Source organism: Schistocerca nitens, chromosome 8 (assembly GCF_023898315.1).
Source record: "Schistocerca nitens isolate TAMUIC-IGC-003100 chromosome 8, iqSchNite1.1, whole genome shotgun sequence".
Lineage (NCBI taxonomy): Eukaryota > Metazoa > Arthropoda > Insecta > Orthoptera > Acrididae > Schistocerca > Schistocerca nitens.
In genome coordinates this window covers 550,210,766-550,234,473 of record NC_064621.1, presented here as the reverse complement: position 1 = coordinate 550,234,473, position 23,708 = coordinate 550,210,766, and the positions used below count along the sequence as shown (strand labels likewise).

At 44.1% G+C, this 23,708-nt stretch overlaps 1 protein-coding gene across 1 annotated transcript in view; it reads left to right on the top strand.

Moving 5' to 3' along the window:
* Positions 1-23,708, top strand: part of LOC126199671 (uncharacterized) — a 181,766-nt gene that overhangs the window by 123,967 nt on the left and 34,091 nt on the right. The window contains exons 11-13 of the mRNA XM_049936598.1: positions 11,366-11,443; positions 11,528-11,623; positions 15,582-15,767. Coding sequence (XP_049792555.1) covers positions 11,366-11,443; positions 11,528-11,623; positions 15,582-15,767 — 360 coding nt within the window. The remainder of the gene's footprint in view (positions 1-11,365; positions 11,444-11,527; positions 11,624-15,581; positions 15,768-23,708) is intronic.

Here is a 23,708-nt window from a genome sequence, read left to right as displayed (position 1 = left end):
AACTTATCTCTGTGACGCAGTTGCTGTAGAAAGCTCGGTCACCATGAGTGTGTGAGACAAATATACGAACAACCCGGAAATATTTACGCGACATAAACTCACATAAACAATAATGAAGTCCACAAATAACTTACGTAGCAAGTAAATTCATCCACTACCTTAGGAAGCTGCAGTACTCCAAGTTTCAGAAATTAAAGTTTCCATCACCGTCTGTTATTTTCAAACTACCCACACCATTTGAACATTTCACCAATGAGAAATGACGGAGCAGATCTGAAACTTCTGAATGGAGGACACTATAGCTAGCACGTATTTCATAAACTGCACCACAGCGGTACGTAATTTCCACTGACAGTGTTTTTAAAATAAACACACACACACACCCGCAGAGCGCGTCCGCCAAAAAACGGGAAACAACACGTACTAAGACAAATAAGAGCAAAAAAAATCGTTCAAATGGCTCTGAGCACTATGGGACTTAACTTCTGAGGTCATCAGTCCCCTAGAACTTAGAACTACTTAAACCTAACTAACCTAATGACATCACACACATCCATGCCCGAGGCAGGATTCGAACCTGCGACCGTAGTGGTCACGCGGTTCCAAACTGAAGCGCTTAGAACCGCATGGCCACACCGGCCGGCTAAGAGCAAAAACAACGGAAACCAAAATGCTTGTGTAGCAAAAAAAACACGAGAGATGTGATGTTTGTACATTCGCACCAAAGCAAAAATTGAGACAAAATATATCATTGTAGGTACAAGAAATTTTTGTATTTTGATATAAAATTATGGAGAATTACTGAAACGGAAATTTAAGGCTATGTTATAGGTTGATTCTGGGACCAAATACCAGTACGCGAATATGCAATTCAGTTACTGTTAAAGAAATCTATTACAAAACGTAAAAAAAGGAGTAATTTTTAAAAATGGAACCTTTCTTAAATTTTTTTGCCGAGGGAGAGGTATCTAACAGTTGGAAATTTAAGAGCCACTTAGCTGTGCGGGTTGAACGATGTCTTCCAACCTTACCTGCAGCTAGGCTAAGACTCGACAGCGTAATGTGTCCATAAATATTCAAGTATATTCATAACATTTCTTTTGATGTGAGTGTAATCGGTTTGGCGACTGTAATATTTCTACGTTTGTTTCCATCCTTTGGATGGAAGCACACACTGTAATAGACCTTCACGTTCGAACTTGCAAAATACAGCATTTCCAGCACATGAAACTCATACTTTGCTCACTCTTGCACTTTTACTGCTTCCTCAGTCACTAAGGTGCAGAATATTATACAGAAAACAGCAAGTTTTTAGGTCACTTGTATCGTATCAGCAAGCTATGTCTACTAACAATAAACATGTCTCTGTGCACATTCTCTGGTCACAGAGCCTATTGTCAGACAATCGGCTATCGATATTTTACTGCGCTGCTTTTCCGTATACTTGTAAGTCACATTGATTTTTTATTATTACAAAATAAGATATAAAGGGAAAACACTGTATACAAGAGAATAAAGTTGTTAATAATAATGGATATTTTTTGAAGCTATTTTCGGTTCAATTTGACCTGGAAAGCAGTTTGTTCTTCCATAACGTTTCTATGTTTAAACGCTAGCGATTGAAACTTAATGACTGTTTTATGTGCATTCTCCATAGCTTATGAATCAAGCGAAAAAAATAGGTTTTCTCCCTCTTGTTACAGCTTAATTTGTTACACTTGTGTCTATCGGGTCTATGTTACCTGGGTATTTAAAAATTCACATCTACGAAATCTTTAGTGGAATTTCATTTCTACGTGTCTGAGATACACGCGCAATAGTTCTTTTTATAACAATCAAGTCTTTGCTTGCTTCTTGCTGGAATGTGTGAAATTACACAACAATCCGCGTCGTTTATTATGTTCAAATTATGAAAACATTAGCGCTCCAATAACGTTTCAACTGTTTCATGCGGCTATCATGACGAAATTATTTGTTTCAGATTGACAGTTTGTAGAATTAATAAACGTATTGACAATGAGAAGAATATTTCTGAAGAAGAATATCACACGACTGAGTATTCATCCTACATTTAAATCAGAAGACATACCTTACAGGGAAAGGTGCAAATGATTCAGTCAAAAGACAAAAATATCATATGGGTCTTAGAATCTTTTCTACAGACTAGAATAAGCATCCAGTGAAAACATTATAAAACAGAGCTGGTCCAACAACATATACTACATCTAGAGCAAGTGATATAAAATCATATTATTGCGATAGAAATGGTTAATATCTAGGGTAAAAATAAATAATGGTGACGGCTGTGAAGAATTAGATCAACTTGGGCTTGAAACATATATTGATTTGTTATTATTGGTTGGTGCATGCAGATGTATCTCCAGATCACAGAATAAAGATACATGGTATTATGAATCAACAATAAGTCTATGGGATCCAGAAACGGATAAAGCCAACTTCCTGACGTAATGTCACAGAAACGATTTTATTGCAGCTCATGTGTATTACGCTTCGATGACAAGTCTGATCGAAGAACACGGAGGGTAGATGACAAGTTAGCACCTGTAAAAGTGCTATGGGAAAAGTGGTTGGAAGTACTTTCGAAGCCGTATAATCCTGGCAAAAGTGTAGCCGTAAAATAGGCTACAGAACCTAAATGTAAAAGTATAATCATTTCTAATAATTTACGAGTATTATACCCTAAAATAGCAGTTGGGTCGTTATGACCGGAAAGAGCATTTGTGTACAGCTCTTTTAAGGAAAGAAGTCTTCTCCTTCTTCTTCTCTTTCTTCTTCTTCTTCTTCCGTCATGCTTTCCCACAGCCTGTTGCAGCTACACCTGGTCCTTCCATCGTTTTCCAGGTCTTCCAATTCATCTTTTATCTTATGGAGTATATCGCCAAAAATGTAGTGGTAAACTTGATATGTCCATTCGTAAAAGAGGGGATTAACGAAATTGTTGCATTGTTTCATGTCTTACTACGAAACAATACAATTCGATACACGCTGGTGAGCTAATACATTAGGACCACGTGCTTAATAGCTTGTTTGTCCGTCTTTGGAACAAAATACATCACTGATCCTGCGTGTCACGGATCGGACAGTTTGTTGGTAGAATTGTGGAGGTATGGGGCATTAGATGTCTACGCACAGTTCCTGTAATTCCGGTAATTAAGAGGCCGCTGATTTGCGAACGCGGTGATAGCGCCAGATAACGACCCAGATGGGTTCCATAGGATTTAGATCAGGAGAATTTGGTCGCCGAGGTATCAATGTGAGTTCACTACAATGTTCCTCAAAACACTGCAGCACAGTTCTGGCTCCGAGACACGGACAGTTATACTGCTAAAAGATGACATCGCCGTAAGGAAGACATCAAGCATGAAGGGCTGCAGGTGGTTCGCAGCTGTCAGCGTGTCTTCGAGTACCACCACAGGTCTCATGCAAGCGCAGGAAAATGTTCCCATAGCATAATACAGCTACCACCAACATTCGTCCGTTGGAACGCTGCACGTTTGGAGCACGCGTTCAACTCGATGATGGCGTTTACTGAGACGACCATCGACCTAGTGTAGGAAAAATGTGATTCACCCGAAGAGCCGATACGTTTGCATTGATCGACGTCGAATTCCGACGGTCCTCTGCCCGCCGCCATCGCAACTGACGACATCGGTGTCAACACGAGAACACGTAGGGGTAGTCTGCTGCGGAGCTCCAAGTTTAACTAAGCACGATGAACGGTGTGCTCCGAATCATTTGTGCTCTTTCGGCAGAAATGCCACAAATCAGTATCTGTTCTATTTTACACAGCACGCAAGACTCCGAACCCAACGTTCTGTGAGGAGGAGTGGACATCCAGCCATTTAGCGCCTAGTGATAATTTCAATGTCCTTCTGCCTCCTTCCGTAGATGCTCACGACAGTAGCACGTGAATATTCTACCAGCCTCACCGCTTTCGAGAAACCGTTCACAGGACCTGGGTAATAATAATCTGCCCTTTGTCAAAGTCGCTTATCTCAATGGATTTCGCCAGTTGCAGCCCATATCTTCGCAGGGGTGATCCCCAGTCCGTGTCTGCTCCGCTTACATACACTACTGGCCATTAAAATTGCTACAACAAGAAGCGATGCAGATGATAAACGGGTATTCATTGGACAAATATATTATACTAGAACTGACATGTGATTACAAAAAAAAATGGCTCTGAGCACTATGGGACTCAACTGCTGAGGTCATTAGTCCCCTAGAACTTAGAACTAGTTAAACCTAACTAACTTAAGGACATCACAAACATCCATGCCCGAGGCAGGATTCGAACCTGCGACCGTAGCGGCCTTGCGGTTCCAGACTGCAGCGCCTTTAACCGCACGGCCACTTCGGCCGGCCATGTGATTACATTTTCACGCAATTTGAGTGCATAGATCCTGAGAAATCAGTACCTAGAACAACCACCTCTGGCCGTAATAACGGCCATGATACGTCTGGGCATTGAGTCAAACAGAGATTGGATGACGTGTACAGGTACAGCTGCCCATGCAGATTCAACACGATACCACAAGTTCATCAAGAGTAGTGACGCGTATTGTGACGAGGCAGTTGCTCGGCCACCATTGACCAGACGTTTTCAGTTGGTGAGAGATCTGGAAAATGTGCTGGCCAGGGCAGCAGTAGAACATTTTCTGTATCCAGAAAGGCCCGTACAGGACCTGCAACATGCGGTCGTGCATTATCCTGCTGAAATGTAGGGTTTCGCGGGGATCGGATGAAGGGTAGAGCCACGGGTCGTAACACATCTGAAATGTAACGTACACTGTTCAAAGTGCCGTCAATACGAACAACAGGTGACCGAGACGTGTAACCAATGGCACCCCATACCACCACGCCGGGTGATGCGCCAGTATGGCGATGACGAATACCCGCTTCCAATGTGCGTTCACTGCAATATCGCCAAACACGGATGCGACCATCATGATGCTGTAAACTGAACCTGGATTCCGAAAAAATGACATTTTGCCATTTCTTCACCCAGGTTCGTCGTTGAGTACACCATTGCAGGTGCTCCTTTCTGTGATGCAGCGTCAAGGGTAACCGCAGCTATGGTCTCCGAGCTGATAGTCCAAGCTGCTGCAAACGTAGTCGAACTGTTCTTGCAGATGGTTTTTGTCTTGCAAACGTCCCCATCTGCTGACTCAGGGATCGAGACGTGGCTGCACGATCCGTTACAGCCATGCGGATAAGATGCCTGTCATCTCGGCTGCTAGTGATACGAGGCCGTTGGGATCCAGCACGGCGTTCCGTATTACCGTCCTGAACCCACCGATTCCATATTCTGCTAACAGTCATTAAATCTCGACCAACGCGAGCAGCAATGTCGCGATATGATAAACCGCAATCGCGATAGGCTACATTTCGAACTTTATCAAAGTCGGAAACGTGATGGTACGCATTTCTCCTCGTTACACAAGGCATCACAACAACGTTTCACCAGGCAACGCCGGTCAACTGCCGTTTGTGTATGAGAAATCCGTTGGAAACTTTTCTCATGTCAGCACGTTGTAGGTGTCGACACAAGCGCCAACCTTGTATGAATGTTCTGAAAAGCTAATCATTTGCATATCACAGCATTTTCTTCCTGTCGGTTAAATTTCGCGTCTGTAGCACGTCATCTTCGTGGTGTAGCAATTTTAATGGGCAGTAGTGTACTTCTGGTACCGCGTCACTTGTCCTCAACCCCACCAGGCAGCATCCAACGTCGCGATGGGCAGTCATCATAATGTTGTGGCTTATCAGTGTATCTGTCGCGTCACTAAATCCAGTAACGTAAAAGATGAAAGGAGGTGAAAACACGAAAAGTAAATAAGTACTATTACCAATGTGTTCGCAAAATACAATACAGCCATTAAAAAATTGCAGCACTGTAAAGTCGGGATATAAAAGTCGCCAAACTGGCATGAATTACACTTACATGACGGGAACGCAAACGTTTAGCATTTCAGGGCAACCGCATTAAGTAGTCAGAATGACGCCACCATTTTGTGTGCGTAAAGGTAGATCACGCAGTTGGTTCATCATTCAGAAATCGCATTTGAATGTACACCACTGGCCATTAAAATTCATACACCATGAAGATGACGTGCTACAGAAGCGTAATTTAACCGACAGGAAAAAGATCCTGTGATATGCAAATGATTAGCTTTTCACACAAGATTGGCGCCGGTGGTGGCACCTACAACGTGCTGACATGAGGAAAGGATCCAACCGATTTCTCATACACAAGCAGCAGTTGACCAGCGTACCTGCTGAAATGTTGTTGTGATGCCTCGTGTAAGGAGGAGAAATGCGTACCACCACGATTCCGACTTTGATAAAGGTCGGATTGTAGCCTATCGCGATTGCGGTTTATCGTATCGCGACAATGCTGCTTGCGTTGGTCGAGATCCAATGACTGTTAGCAGAATATGGAATCGGTGGGTTCAGGAGGGTAATACGGAACGCCGTGTTGGATCCCAACGGCCTCGTATCACTATCAGTCGAGATGACATGCATCTTATCCGCATGGCTGTAACGGATCGTGCAGCCACGTCTCGATCCCTGAGTTAACAGATGGGGACGTTTTCAAGACAACAACCATGTGCACGAACAGTTCGACGACGCTTGCAGCAGCATAGACTATCAGCTCTGAGACCATGGTTGCGGTTACCCTTGACGCTGCATCATAGACAGGAGCGCCTGCGATGGTGTACTCAACGACGAACCTGGGTGCACCACGGGCAAATCGTCATATTTTCGCATGAATCCAGGTTCTGTTTACAGCATCATGATGGTCGCATCCGTGTTTGGCGACATGGCGGTGAACGCACATGGGAAGCGTGTATTCGTCATCGCCATACTGGCGTATCACCCGACGTGATGGTATGGGATGCCGGGCACCTCTTGACGCATTGACGACACTTTGAACAGTGTACGTTACATTTCAGATGTGTTACGACCCGTGGCTCTACCCTTCATTCGATCTCTCCGAAACCCTACATTTCAGCAGGATAATGCACGACCGCATGTTGCAGGTCCTGTACGGCCCTTTCTGGATACAGAAAATGTTCAGCTGCTGCCCTGGCCAGCACAGTCTCCAGATCTCTCACCAACTGAAAACGTCTGGTCAATGGTGGCCGAGCAACTGGCTCGTCACAATACGCCAGTCACTACTCTTGATGAACTGTGGTATCGTGTTGAAGCTGCATGGGCAGCTGTACCTGTACACGCCATCCAAGCTCTGTTTGACTCAATGCCCAGGCGTATCAAGACCGTTACTGCGGCCAGAGGTGGTTGTTCTGTGTACTGATTTCTCAGGATCTATGCACCCAAACTGCGTGAAAATGTAGTCACATGTCAGTTCTAGTATAATACATTTGTCCAATGAATACCCGTTTATCATCTGCATTTATTCTTGGTGTAGCAATTTTAATGGCCAGTAGTGTACAATACGAAAAGTGTCGTTATTGGTACCCTTCATCGTGCTGCATTTTTAATGGCTTGTTGTATACACATTTACAAGGCATGGAATTAAATAATGTCAGGTTTCTTGCGGCTCCAGTTCGCAGTGTCTCCCCTGCGTTTCAGAAGGTACACAGTCTTCCGTTCCCATCTGTTGAAGTGCCGGCTATGCCATCCAAAATGTCAAAACACTCTGCGAATTGAGGTGACAAGAAATCCGAGAAGCTTTTATTTCATGCACAAACCGCGAAAACCCTCGGCTGGAATATTTACCAGGCTTTTCACAAACGATTAACTTTTCTTCCGTGCACGTGCACTATGCACGTCCGAAGTAGCATTGCATCGCACCTCTCAATAACGCGGGCACTGCGGAATCTACTATTACGTAAAAGTTAATTGCTTCCACCACTTGACCATAGAGATCATTATTGCATTAATATTCCGAAATTACATTGAGATGTAGGTTAAAATGTCAAATATGAACCAAAAAATGTTTTCCATCGGGAATTGTTTCGTTACACCTGTCCTTTACGTGAATGATAATTAACGTCACATTATTACAGAATAAGCACATCAGTGCCACCGAAAAATTACTTCCGAACGACGTAACACTCTTCAACACTTCAGCAAATGCCGTGTTTCGCCATTACGCATCATCTTCAGGCGTCGTATGGCTCAACAGTCGCTCCATGTTCCCTGAAAATACAGACGCAGCCGTGCCATCCTTAAACCAAGGACCGAGAGAGGTGGCGGAGTGGTTAGTGCACTGGACTCGGATACGGGAGGACGGCGGTTCAAACCCGCGTCCGGCCATTCTGATTTAGATTCTCCGTGAGTTCCCTAAATCGCTACAGGCGAATGCCGGGCTGGTTCCTTTGAAAGGGAACGGCCAATTTTTTTCTCTGTCCTTTAATCAATCCGAGCTTTTGCTCCCTCTCTAATGACCTCGATGTCGATGGTACGTTAAGCCCTAATCTTCCTTCCTTCCTCTAACCACTGGTATTGGCAAACGATAGTCGCTGGCCTACGACCCGCAACAGTCCATTTCTTTGACTTCAAAGGAAATGGGAACTAGCAAGGACTGTGTTGAAACCACCAATAAGACGTATGTGAAGCAAGGACGGTAGATTATAATTTAGTGTACTGTCGACAGTACGGTCATCAGAGACGCGGCATAAGCTCGGATTATAAAAGGATGGGTAAGGAAATCGCCCTGTCGTTTTCAAAGGAATCGTCCCAGTATTTGTCTGGAGCGATACAGGGAAATCGCGGAAAAATCTGTGTGGTTAAGTAGATCTGTTGTGCACACAAATGTGTCACGAAAAAAATTGACAAATCTGGAAAATACTAGAAGTCCCGGTTTCACAGGTGACTCAGATCGATGACTTTTACTACCAATGCTATTTTTGCCTATTTAATTTATCAGTTTTTCCACTGACAACTTAGTTGTAAGAACGTGTTAGTGTTTTGGGTGAATTATTCATTATAATTTAAATTGAACTGTTTCGCTAACAGTATGAAAAACAAGAAAACGATTAAACCAACAAAAATGCAGTTTAACCCATTGGGTTGGTTTTTTAAATATCCAGGTTTTGCTCAATCCTGGTTGTCATGTTTATTTGATAAGTAATCCAAACACTGGAACAGTATTCTAGAACTAGTCGCATTATCATCTTGTATGTGGTTTACTTTACAGATGCACCGTATTTTCTCAGAAACTTTCCAACATACCCACGTCTTTGAAAAAAACGACGTTCTGTTTAACAAGATCGTTGATTGATTCATTACAAAATTTTGTTTATTTTTAACAGAATCACTCTTTATTACACAACCACAATTGGTTTCAACCTACAGTGACAATCTTTAGATGTTACAGAAGGGAAAATAAAAAAGCTTATATTAATACCTTAAAACCGGGGAATCCAAAAATGTTAAATATATAAAATACTAGCCTTTTTCCTGAGGCTTCTCTTGCTTATGCATTGGACGCATATATTGCTCCAAATACCTCCTCACTTCTTGGCCTCTTCCTCCTTTTGTCTATCCAACTCATCCTCCCACTTCTATTTGCCTATCTCCTCCTTCCCATTCTCTCAGTCTCTTTATCTCCTCCAGCCCCTCTTTCTAACCATATCTCCCCCCCCCCCTGACCACATCTTACTCCCCATCTATCTTCCCATTTCTGCCTCCCACTCTTCCTTTTCTACCAGCCCACTACCCTTCCACATTTTCCACCACCCTCATGCATCATCCCTTCCTTCTCTCTCTCTCTACTTCTCCTCATTCCGCTCTGTCCATCTGCTCCTCTGTCCATCTTAACCCGTCCCTAGTCATGCTCATTGGCATGTGTAATCCCTGCAATAGAGTTCAATGAAGCAGGCCAGTACCATTCGCACAACATATCTGTCAGAGTGGACAGGCTACATATTAGGAGCTTGAAAATCATTTATTTGCTGCTCACACACTGGCCATCATGCAAATCAGGTCGCTAAAGCAGGCCAATATAACTTCAAGCCAATACAGCTGTAATGCAGGGCAGCCTACATGTGGAGGCACATAAACCTGTTTCTTGTCCCCATCATGTAGGTTACTCGGCAAAGCAGGTTGATCTTGCAGGCTGATACTGCTCCTACACAACATGCTTGTCATACAGAGCAGTCCATAGCTCAGGGGCTGGAAAACCCACATTTTTTCCCATCTCTCTACTCCTATTGGAGTTAGGAAGTTATAAATCTCACAGTGCTGGTATAAGTGAAGTCTGTTGTTACTGTGTCAAATTTGGTTGAAATCGATCCAGGGGTTTGAGAGAATACCTTAGACAGACACACATAAATCTGTTTTGTACACTCAGTTTGTTAGGGGTATAAGTGCAAATATTTTTATTATATTAATTGGTGACTGGGACAGTGTACTGAATAACATTACACCAGTGTTTACTTCATTTACAGACTAATAACTGTAGCTATTAGTAGTAGTATGTTTTTAGATTGGTTAGTGCCTCCAACCCCATGTAGCAAGAGCTGGCCTTAATGCTTATTTTCCCCTGGGCAGCAGGTCAGGTGTTGAAGTATGGCTGTATGGAGCAATTAGTCTACACTGAAATGCACAGTCCACTTAGTGGTGCAGTTACAACCATGCAGGTAATATCAAGTAGTAAGTTATGTGACATGTTTTCAGGAAGATTGTTTATAAACAGAGTTAAAACAACTAACACACTGAAGTGAGTACACACTAAGGTACCAATGATCACAATATCTGCTCTTATACCGTAACACCCTCCATAACAAATGTGAAGCCTGTAAGTATTGTATAAAAATTTGAAGAACAGTCAAGAACTTTCTGAGATTGTTGCAACTAACATTTACCCATATATATATATATATATATATATATATATATATATATATATATATATATATATATGGCCATGTGAGTGTTTATTTGAATATCATGCAAAAGTCTGAATTACATAGAATTTTTCGAGATTTTAGCTAATAATACTCCTCTGTTTAATATTATACATATATTTATATATTATAGATATTTTTAAAAAATATAGCGTATGTGCATCCAACGGTCTATTAGAGCATAGTACCAAAATCTGAAGTAAATCGGTGAAGAACAATTTGAGATTTATGGTTACCATATAAAACAGCATCTTGTCTTCGTACAGTTGTGTAGATATGGATAAAACAACCTGTTAACAAATCCAGAAGCATTTTGCTGAATATTTCTTTTTAGGTCGGATCGAATGGAACATATCCTGTGCCTTATAGTTTCCAACAACCTTATTATAAATGATGACTCCATCTGTATTTTAAGAGAATCGTGTCCTGAGACGCAGCCGAACCAGCTAGAGTTGTGCCTTTTCCAGGTGGCCGGGTCGTCCTTCAAGAACGGCTTCGTGCGGATCCTGCAAGGCTGGAAGGGCGGCGAAGCGGCCGCGGGGGCGGCGGCGGGGGCGGCGGGGGCCGCGCCGGGGGCGGCGTCCTCACCGGGGGCGGGCGGCGCGGCGGGGGCGGCCCAGCGGCAGCAGCAGCCGCCACCCTCCCCCACGCCCGCCTCCGGCTCTTCCTTCGACGCGCTGTCGCCTCGCACGCCGCCCCCGGACTCGAAGAAGGTAGGCGTCCACGTGCATAGGAAGGCATCTAGCAGTATTTCACATTTGATAAGGTGGCCTGGTACAGATGCGTGTAAACTTGTTGTTTCCAGTAACGAATTCAGCTAATATCGTTCATCTGAAACGCAACTGGCTTTTTATTCTCACGAAGAAATGAGTGCTACGTACGGCATATCTCAAGTTGATTCCATATTTCTAGATTTTGACACCGTTCTCACAAGCGGTTTCTTATCAGATTACGAGCATATGGACAATCATCTCAGCTACGCTACTGGATTCGTGATTTCCTGTCAGAATGGCCACTGTTTGTAGTAGCAGTCGGGAAGTCATCCAGTGGAAACCGAGTTTACATCTGTTCTCCAAGAGAATATTACAGCCTCTCTGCTTTCTTAATCTACACTACTGTCCATTACAATTGCTACACCAAGAACAGATGATAAACGGATATTCATTGGACGAGTATATTATACTAGAACTGACATGTGATTACATTTTCACGCAATTTGGGTGAATAGATCCTGAGAAATCAGTACCCAGAACAACCACCTCTGGCCGTAACAACAGCCTTGATAAGCCTGGGCATTGAGTCAAACAGAGCTTGGATGGCGTGTACAGGTACAGCTGCACATGCAGCTTCAACACGATACCGCAGTTCATCAAGAGTAGTGACTGGCGTATTATGACGAGCCAGTTGCTCGGCTATCATTGACCAGACGTTTTCAATTGGTGAGAGATCTGGAGAATGTGCTGGCCAGGGCAGCAGTCGAACATTTCATGTGTCCAGAAAGGGCCGTACAGGACCTGCAACATGCCGTCTGGCATTATCCTGCTGAAATGTACGGTTTCGAAGGGATCGAATGAAGGGAAGAGCCACGGGTCGTAACACATCGGAACTGTAACGTCCACTGTTCAAAGTGCCGTCAATGCGAACAAGAGGTGACCGAGACGTGTAACCAATGGCACCCGATACCATCACGCCGGGTGATACCCAGTATGGCGATGACGAATACACGCTTCCAATTTGCGTTCACTGCAATATCGCCAAACACAGATGCGACCATCATGATGCTGTAAACAGAACCTGGATTCATGCGAAAATATGACGTTTTGCCATTCGTGCACCCAGGTTCGTCGTTGAGTACACCATCGCAGGCGCTCCTGTCTATGATGCAGCGGCAAGGGTAACCGCAACTATGGTCTCCGAGCAAATAGTCCATGCTGCTGCAAACGTCGTCGAACTGTTCGTGCAGTTGGTTGCTGTCTTGAAAACGTCCCCATCTGTTGACTCAGGGATCGAGACGTGGCTGCACGATCCGTTACAGCCATGCGGATAAGATGCCTGTCATCTCGACTGATTGTGATACGAGGCCGTTGGGATCCAGCACGGCGTTCCGTATTACCCTCCTGAACCCACCGATTCCATATTCTGCTAACAGTCATTAAATCTCGACCAACGCGAGCAGCAATGTCGCGATACGATAAACCGCAATCGCGATGGGCTACAATCCGACCTTTATCAAAGTCGGAAACGTGATGGCACGCATTTTTCCTCCTTACACGAGGCATCACAACAACGTTTCACCAGGCAACGCCGGTCAACTGCTGTTTGTGTATGAGAAATCGGTTGGAAACTTTCCTCATGTCAGCACGTTGTAGGTGTCGCCACCGGCGCCAATCTTGTGTGAATGCTCTGAAAAGCTAATCATTTGCATATCACAGCATCTTCTTCCTGTCGGTTAAATTTCGCGTCTGTAGCACGTCGTCTTCGTGGTGTAGCAATTTTAATGCCCAGAAGTGTATATAAACGATTTATAAGACAATTTGAAAAGTCTAAGGAACGATTTAGAATACGTAATTAAATTACTAATCAGTCTAGATGGCAAGGATTTATTGATAACTAGAGGAGGAGGAGATTAGTGTTATCGTCCCTTCGACAACGAGATCATTAGCGACGGAGCACAATCTCGGATTAGGGAAGGATGGAGAAGGAAAGAGGCCGTGCGTTTTCTGCACCAGCTGCTGTAGCACCCTGGCGATGCCGTCGCGTGTGTAGCGCAGTCTCGGACAATCGCTGTGTAGCTGCTGCCGTAGTCAGCTGCGCTGCCACCGACTGCCAAGAAATGGTGTCTTGCCGTCTGAAGCCGTCATAGCTCCCGTCGTCGTCGTGGCCGCTCCCCGAAAATCTTCTCTGTAGTTGTATCTTCTCATGATTTAAACGCCGACACTGTACGCCAACATGTGAATAATATTCGCCGTTGACCTGGTTGCTATGGCCAACTAGTGCTCTTTTTGTTAAAGATTGCGACAGTCTAAATGCTTTGTGTTTAATTAAAGTCATAATGCCTTTAGTTTGAATAAAGATGCTGTCGTTTGTACCGTTACAGCGAATATGCTTACGATACACTTCTTGATGGCTTGTTTATTTCCGTCGCCCTAGACAACGACGTACATCTTCCTGTTTTTCGTAAAATTTTAATTTTAATTTCTTGTTAAAACTCTCTTATTTTACTTCGTCTCGTCGGCATCCGCCATTTAGGATGCCACATGAGGTGTTTTTATTGTTGTGGGTTGATTTTAAGTGATCGATATATTGCGAGATGCCAAGTCTTTACTCGTCCGCTGTAATAACAATTACCGTACCTCCTTTTCCGAACTACCCGGTCGCTGTCTTGTCTTTTCTTGATGTTGTCGTCCTGCTATACAGTGCCACGTATTTGACAACTGACCTCTTTTCCGATTGCAAAGGGGCGAGGGTTACGTTTAAACAACTCGAACGAAATCAGAAACACGGTTTCCGTTATTCATCTTTATTCCAATAAGTTTTCAACTCACAACAACTGATAACTAACAAAAGTTTTCAGACAAGATGTTCATAGGTGATACTTCAATGTTTGACCCAAATCATAAGATCATAAGTTCGTACTTAACTCGAGATAACCTGACCTAGAGTCCATATAACAAAGTTCATTTTTCTTTAGTACTTGACCACCGTCTACAGGTCCCTTTCTTCCTTGGACTCCACAGCACCCACAAAGCACGACTGCAAAGTGCTTACTGGCCAGTTCAAATTACACATCCGTCGTCGCTTTCTGCGCTGTGCCCGCTCCTTCTCTTGCTCGTATCTGCATATAAATACCAATAAACGTGGGTACAGTAGATGCTCTTTACGCTATTACTAATTAATGGCACTTTTTTCACACACACATCTCTCATCGGTCTAGTAAAAGGAAAGTGAGAGGTTTTGCTATGCTTTATAGCGACATGTACTACTACATTGTGCACCTCTAAACATATTCAGATACACCCGGCGTAATGTTCAAATATCGATGGAGGCAACTTCACGGGTAACCTTGTCTTTCAGTTCTTATATTATGTGTGGATTTGTCTCATAGACTTTGCTGTTCAAGTGTCTCCGCAACAAAAAATAGAATTTTATTAGATCCGGCGAATGTGGTGGGCATAAATGTTTGCTGACAGTTCGTTCCTTAGCGAAGAGCTAAAATTTCGCAAAGTTACCTTAATCGAACCTGTTTTCACATATGCTTCCACAATTTCAATTCTTTCTTCTATCGAGAAAGTCCTTTCATAGAACGCAAAGATAAACGTCTATCTTCACTGATGAAATAAACTGAAATGGTGACAGAAGGATGCTAACAGTCGATTATTACATAAAGCTGTCCATTGTTGTAGCTGTCTACTCTGTTTCAGAAGTCGAAATTTGCGTTCGCTTTGAAAGGGTAGGCAGCCTACTTTTAACTGTGCCATCTTGTATAGTTCAGCCCTGCTAGAGCATAATGGTGAATTGGGTTTTCTATGGACACTCGTTTCCTGTATCTAAGCATTGCGTCAGACAACAAATTGTGTGTATTGCTTCCTTATACACTGCTTATACACTGTTTACACAACAACTTTCGAACATCCCGAAACTTCTGCGTGGCGTATTTACAAGAAACCTCGGCTTGTGCCACAGATGGGCGGCGTGAACAACAGCAACTGCTGCGAGGCGTCCAGCCGGCCGGGCGAGCGGCGGCACTCCAGGGAGGACGGCTCCGACTCGTCCAAAGACTCCAGCCTGCAGAGCGACACCAGCGTCGACTCGGAGGACAGCTTCGCGTCCGTCATCTACGTGCCCAAGTCTGACCAGCAGCAGCAGCCGGTGAGTCACGGGCGGCGGCAGTACCGCGGCCGACAGATGCGCAGACGGCAGGGCGCGCGTGGGGAGAGCGGTAGTGGTGGGGGTTACAGGCAGGCGCTGTAGGCGAAATGCCGAGCGCTGGAGGGGAAGTGCCATTCTAAACCGAAACCTCTGCTCAAGTTCTTGTAAATATTACATGGAGCCCCTCCATGCCAACTCTTGCATGGTGATCATTCTAAAAGATCTGTCACCTCTGCTTTGGTTAATATTTAAAAAGAATTTCGCCCAGAATCAGCGATTTTCGCCCGGCTTGTTAACCACTTGTAACTTTCAGAGAAGCGTCATGAGCGGCGAATTTTGAGTAAAGCCTATACATTTCTCTGGTTGCGGTATTAAAATTTTTGCTGCTTTTGCCAAAACGCAGCAGATTTTACACAGTCTCACCTCACTAACCTGTTGTGCAGCTTCAGTTGCAAAGAATTCTAAAATAGCATGCTATCATTAGCCAAAATATCATTTCAGTATCTCAGTATCTCAGTATCTCAAACTGCTCATGAAATATGAAGAAAATGTTGTGGATATTTCATTCTGCCTTTACTGCCAGTGCAGCACCATCGCAAATGAGTGTGCTATGTCAGACCAATTTTCTCAAGATTGATGGAAGATAGAGACCTCCACCCAAGTTAGCTAAATTTCATACTCTGCAATATGCACCAGATACAAAATCATAGCGACCTCTATTTTTCATTGCGAACTTTTTCGAATTTCGCAGGTGTCTCACTTCCAAGTAAATATCATAATAACTATGCCCATTAACGACATGATGGGCACATAATCATGAAAATGACATATGAAGTTATAAGGAAATCTTTTTTTTTTTTTTTTGTTTTACTGAATAGCTTCTGTAAAATCGTTTCAGGAAGATTGCAGGGCGTGCGCCTCGATTCTGTCATCACAGTGCTTCACTGACTGGCTGAAAGTGGGTAACGTCGGCCTTCCCTTCCGAACAAACAAATGAACTCGCCCAGCGCTTTGAACAGAAATTGGTCACTGCACATCGGCCACTGTGTCCTACATAGGCTATAGCCGACGTGTGAACAGTGGTAATAGAGCAAGTGAGCCAGAACCAGCTACCTTAACTTTTAATTCATATAAATTATATGCAGTGATCAACAATTTTGTAAATCAAGGTTACTCAGATCTGTTATACAAAGCGATTCAGCTGCTCTTGTCAATGTCGTTTTATGTACCCCACATGACAGAAAAGTGTTGTTCGCCAGTTCGCTCTGAAGATGTGAAGCACATTGTCAAAAAGTCTCAGGATAACTGTTGAAGTATACGAAGACATCTTAGATGTATTGTAAAAATTTTATTTACGAAACTACTTTAGCACATGAATGCGGTTAAGTCATACATTATTCTTTTCATTGGGTTAGTAACCACAAATTTTTTACGTCCACTCTTCTTATTTTTATATCTCCTGTTAATTTCGTAGTTTCCGATGGTGGCACACGCTTTATAAGGCAACGTTTCTGTACCATTTACGAAAGGTTACGGGCTACAAATAGAATAAACTTACAAACACATCCAAAATCTATACGACGGCACCACTAATTACACAAAGAAATATTCTTGGATAAATGTGCCGTAAGTAAGGAAGATTAAGTATTATAAAAGGAATAAACTTACAAGGACATCAAAAACCTGTATGATTACACCGCTAATTACATAAAGAAATATTGAAGACAGTTCGGTAAGTATGACAGAAGTAAGGTATACCTTGGTCCAAAAATATCGTGTAACTCGTGGCCAATGCTCGCTTGTATTTTTTACGATACCATTCCTTTTGCTAACAGTTGCCCAAAGCTCTGAGGGGGAACTTACATCGATTACGTGGCTATCGCCTATCTTGGTACCGTTCCTGATACAGATGTAGTGTTGGTGGCAAAAAACATCGACAGGTGCAGCTGAATCACCTTGTATACTCAGCAGCATGATACTACTCCAGTTTCGGATTGAAATAAACCATCTCACCATAAAAAATAATAATCTCATTAAGTGCAAAACACGTAGTTTTGCACCACCCATGGGGTAAAGTGGGGTAACCGTTTAAATGAATGGAAAAAGAACTTGAAAACAAAACAAAAGTTTTATTACACTAAAAAAAGTATGGAAACATACAAAAATCTTTAAAACTATCAGCAAAGGATGCTATGAATCTATTTAAGTACCAAAAGTGGTTTTTGACAAAGAACTTCAAACTTTGAAAATAGTAACGCTAATACAGGCAAAGCTCTCAACAACCGAAGTTAAAATCTTCTGGGTTTTTAGGCCAAGTCAGATTTCTTCACACAATCGACGTTTCGACCTCTGTGCTGAGATCTTCTTCAGGATTTTGTGGTGTCCACCGTAGATTGGGCCGAATCTAGAGTCGATAGCACAAGATCGTAAAGAAGATCCCACAACAGAGGTCGAAATGTCGACTGTCTGAAGAAATACGACGTGGCCAAACAACAAAGAAGATTTTAACTGCAGTGACAACGGCGACGAAAGCCTCCAAACTTATAATCTCAAAAACTGGGCCTAATAAAAAAACAGGGACACGTGTTAGACGGGATATAAATCGAAGACGATATTGTTCCCTTCTTCCTCAGCGTTGGGACGTTAAAATTCACGAGTCCAGACATGACAACATAGGCACTGTATCCATCCCTCCCTCCATAATGAGTCTGAATATGGTATATTATGAAGGGATACTAAAAACTAATGCCATCGAATTTTTATGTGAAAATTCTCAAGGCTTTTTAAACAAAATAAACGTTAATAGCATTCCACTTCTTTATTCATCATGTTTACATACACACATCAAGAAAAGTTTTGCATCACCCCGGTTCTCAGAACTCCTCAAGATAAACGTTGACTGTGGGTATTGTATAACAGACACAGTCCCATTGACTGTTCAGAGATGCCACTAAACCCGCCCAAAGATGTAAACAACCATGCATGAGCAGCGCCTATTAGACGGAGAGGGTCCGACAGCCGATCAGTTACTGTCATTCCACCAGGAAGTAGGTACACGACTCGTATTGTCTGTAGTTCAGCCATGTCTAGACGGTCAATACCGCCGGTCGATCGCGTCCGCATTGTTACTTTGTGCCAGAAAAGGCTCTCAACAAGGGAAGTATCCAGGCGTCTCGGAGTAAACCAAAGAGATGTTGTTCGAACGTGGAGGAGATACAGAGAGACAGGAACTGTCGATGACATGCCTCGCTCAGGCCGCCCAAGAGCTACTACTGCAGTGGATGAGCGCTACCTACGGATTATGGGTCGGAGGAACCCTGGCAGCAACGCCACCATGTTGGTTCAAATGGTTCTGAGCACTATAGCACTTAACTGCTGTGGTCATCAGTCCCCTAGAACTTAGAACTACTTAAACCTAACTAACCTAAGGACATCACACACATCCATGCCCGAGGCAGGATTCGAACCTGGCAGCAACGCCACCATGTTGGTTCAAATGGTTCTGAGCACTATAGCACTTAACTGCTGTGGTCATCAGTCCCCTAGAACTTAGAACTACTTAAACCTAACTAACCTAAGGACATCACACACATCCATGCCCGAGGCAGGATTCGAACCTGGCAGCAACGCCACCATGTTGGTTCAAATGGTTCTGAGCACTATAGCACTTAACTGCTGTGGTCATCAGTCCCCTAGAACTTAGAACTACTTAAACCTAACTAACCTAAGGACATCACACACATCCATGCCCGAGGCAGGATTCGAACCTGGCAGCAACGCCACCATGTTGGTTCAAATGGTTCTGAGCACTATAGCACTTAACTGCTGTGGTCATCAGTCCCCTAGAACTTAGAACTACTTAAACCTAACTAACCTAAGGACATCACACACATCCATGCCCGAGGCAGGATTCGAACCTGGCAGCAACGCCACCATGTTGGTTCAAATGGTTCTGAGCACTATAGCACTTAACTGCTGTGGTCATCAGTCCCCTAGAACTTAGAACTACTTAAACCTAACTAACCTAAGGAAATCACACACATCCATGCCCGAGGCAGGATTCGAACCTGGCAGCAACGCCACCATGTTGGTTCAAATGGTTCTGAGCACTATAGCACTTAACTGCTGTGGTCATCAGTCCCCTAGAACTTAGAACTACTTAAACCTAACTAACCTAAGGACATCACACACATCCATGCCCGAGGCAGGATTCGAACCTGGCAGCAACGCCACCATGTTGGTTCAAATGGTTCTGAGCACTATAGCACTTAACTGCTGTGGTCATCAGTCCCCTAGAACTTAGAACTACTTAAACCTAACTAACCTAAGGACATCACACACATCCATGCCCGAGGCAGGATTCGAACCTGGCAGCAACGCCACCATGTTGGTTCAAATGGTTCTGAGCACTATAGCACTTAACTGCTGTGGTCATCAGTCCCCTAGAACTTAGAACTACTTAAACCTAACTAACCTAAGGACATCACACACATCCATGCCCGAGGCAGGATTCGAACCTGGCAGCAACGCCACCATGTTGGTTCAAATGGTTCTGAGCACTATAGCACTTAACTGCTGTGGTCATCAGTCCCCTAGAACTTAGAACTACTTAAACCTAACTAACCTAAGGAAATCACACACATCCATGCCCGAGGCAGGATTCGAACCTGGCAGCAACGCCACCATGTTGGTTCAAATGGTTCTGAGCACTATAGCACTTAACTGCTGTGGTCATCAGTCCCCTAGAACTTAGAACTACTTAAACCTAACTAACCTAAGGACATCACACACATCCATGCCCGAGGCAGGATTCGAACCTGGCAGCAACGCCACCATGTTGGTTCAAATGGTTCTGAGCACTATAGCACTTAACTGCTGTGGTCATCAGTCCCCTAGAACTTAGAACTACTTAAACCTAACTAACCTAAGGACATCACACACATCCATGCCCGAGGCAGGATTCGAACCTGCGACCGTAGCGGTCGCGCGGTTCCAGACTGTAGTGCCTAGAACCGCTCGGCCACTCCGGCCGGCCCACCATGTTGAATAATGCTTTTCGTGCAGCCACAGGACGTCGTGTTACGATTCAAACTGTGGGCAATAGGCTGCATGATGCGCAACCTCACTCCCGACGTCAATGGGGAGGTCCATCTTTGCAACCACGACACCATACAGCGCGGTACAGATGGGCCCAACAACATGCCAAAGGGACCGCTTAGGATTGGCATCACGTTCTCTTCACCGATGAGTGTCGCTTATGCCTTCAACCAGACAATCGTCGGAGAGGTGTTTGGAGCCAACCCGGTCAGGTTGAACGCGTTAGACACAATGTCTAGCGAGTGCAGCAAGGTGGAGGTTTCCTGCTGTTTTGGGTGGCATAATGTGGGGCCGACGTAAGCCGCTGGTGGTCATGGAAGGCGGCGTAACGGCTGTACGATACGTGAAAGCCATCCTCCGATCAATAGTGCAACCACATCGGCAGCATATTGGCGAGGCATTCGTCTTCATGGACGACAATCCGCGCCCCCATCGTGCACATTTTGTGAGTGACTTACTTCAGGAAAACGACATCGCTCGAGTGTCTAGCATGTTCTCCAGGCATGAACCCTATGGAAAATGCCTGGGATAAATTGAAAAGGTCTGTTTTATGGACGACCCACCAACCAGTCCGAGGGATCTACGCCGCATCGCCGTTGAGGAGTGGGACAATCTGGACCAACAGTGTCTTGATGAATTTGTGGATAGTATGCCACGACGAATACAGGCATGCATCAATGCAAGAGGATGTGCTACTAGGTATTAGAGGTACTGGTATGTACAGTAATCTGGACCACCACCACTGAAGGTCTCTCTGTATTGTGGTACAACATACAATGTGTGGTTTTCATGGCCAATAAAATGGGCGGAAATGACGTTTATGTTGATCTCTATTCCAATTTTCTATACAGGTTCGAGAACTCCCGGAACCGAGGTGATGCAAAACCTTTTTTGATGTGTGTATTTATTTCTCAACATTGTCACCCTGGCAACGAACACATCTCTCTTAACTGTCACAGTAGAATGTTTTACTTCGTTGATGAAGCTACAACTTCATCTCTGCTTTCAACGTTGCGTCACTATCAAAGTGATGTTCTCGATCCTATAGTGTAGTTACTGTAAACAAGTGAAAATCGGCAAGGGTCAAGACGGGACTGTGTGGAGGATGGTCGATGACAGTGAACCCAAGGTGTCAGATCGTTGCAGATGCCGCAGCGCTCCGTCAGGTTGATGGAGAGGGTGCTCCATGTGTGGAAGAACTCTCCGAATTCGTAACTCGATTACAGCACGCTGTTTCCCACGCACCAACATAGTTACGTACACCGGTATGTAACACACTACAACTCGGAGCCCTCTAGTGGCAAAGGTCTGCAAATATGTAGACATGAAAAATAGAGATTTAGACTGTTAATAACGTTTGTTTTATTTAAAATGTATAATACTTTTTACATAAAAAATTCGGAGGTATTACTTTTCAGCACGCCCTCTTACTAAACATGCGTGCCTCGTTGGGCCTTTTTCGACGATGGATCAGCGTGCTGGCCAGCCTGGATGTGGTTTCAAGGTGCTTTCGCACATCACAGTAGGTGAATACCGGACTGGTTCCCATGTTCCTCCTTAGTCACATGCTACGTAAACATCTATAACATTCGCACCAGAAATTACTTTATACACAGACAGATAACAGATTGGCTACACTGCTTCTGTCCTGACGGGAGGGGGTAGGGTTGAATAGAAGGCAGATGACCGTAGCTATTTGGTTTTCTTAACCACTTAATCAGAATCAGAATCTCAAGAACCCAAATTGATCAGATCCTAGGTCGCTTTCTGCCAATCTTTTCGATTCCGTAAATAATTCGTGTTAGTACACGAAAACCGAAATAGCGTATTACAAAAATAAGCATTAGTGCACGTCTCACATCTGTGTACATGTGCACATATACATACACACACACACACACACACACACACACACACACACACACACACACACACACAAATTATATGATTCTAGGGTTCCTTGTGATGGTAAACAGCTGCCGATGATGACGTGGTTAGCGTCCTCTTCCGCAATGTACTCGCACGAGGTGATTCACTCAAATGCTGCAGATGCAGTTTAAAACCTCCGTGACTGGTACGCTGGCGCCACATTATCACGAAAAACTGCTTCCGATACACGCCAGAGTCACGCCAAGGAGCTTCTGGAACTGTCTCTGCACAACGTGCCGTCCCTTACAGCGATGTGAGTGGCGCAGTCCGCCGTCCAGCTCTCTCTACTTTGCAGTCACACATACTGTAAGACGGCTACGTGGGGCACATGGTCGTATTTCATCGTCCCATTGCGTGCTGGCTACTTCGTGAGCTTGTCAGCTACTTCACTTCCTCTCGCGCGGCAGTGCCCTCCCCCCCCCCCCTCCCCGCCCCAAATCACCGTAACGGTCCTTTTACGACTACGAAACCCCTGCCTCTTGTTCTACAATCTGATACACCAAGTAGTAGCTAGTGTTGCTCATTAAATGTTTCTTCAAGAGCACCGGCCTGACTTCAGCTTACATGGGGCACGTGAGGGCCTCAGCTAAACTTCTCGTGCTACGGTCGCAGAACGCCGACGACCTATTCCCTATTACGTGTAAATATTTGGGAATAATATGATTCACAGAATTAGTGACGATGCCAACACTGAAGAAAAAAATGCCACGAAATATGCGGAATATAAGACAATAAGTTTGGTATCTCATTCCGAAAAAAACTCTAATAAGAGTAACGAATAGATGATTGCAATCTAAAATTGAGACGTAACTGGATGAAGAACAATTCGGCTTCAGAAGGGGCAAAGGTACAACAGATTCAGTCGGAGTGTTACGAATAACTGCGTAAAGACACCTAGTTAAAAGATGGGAAAGT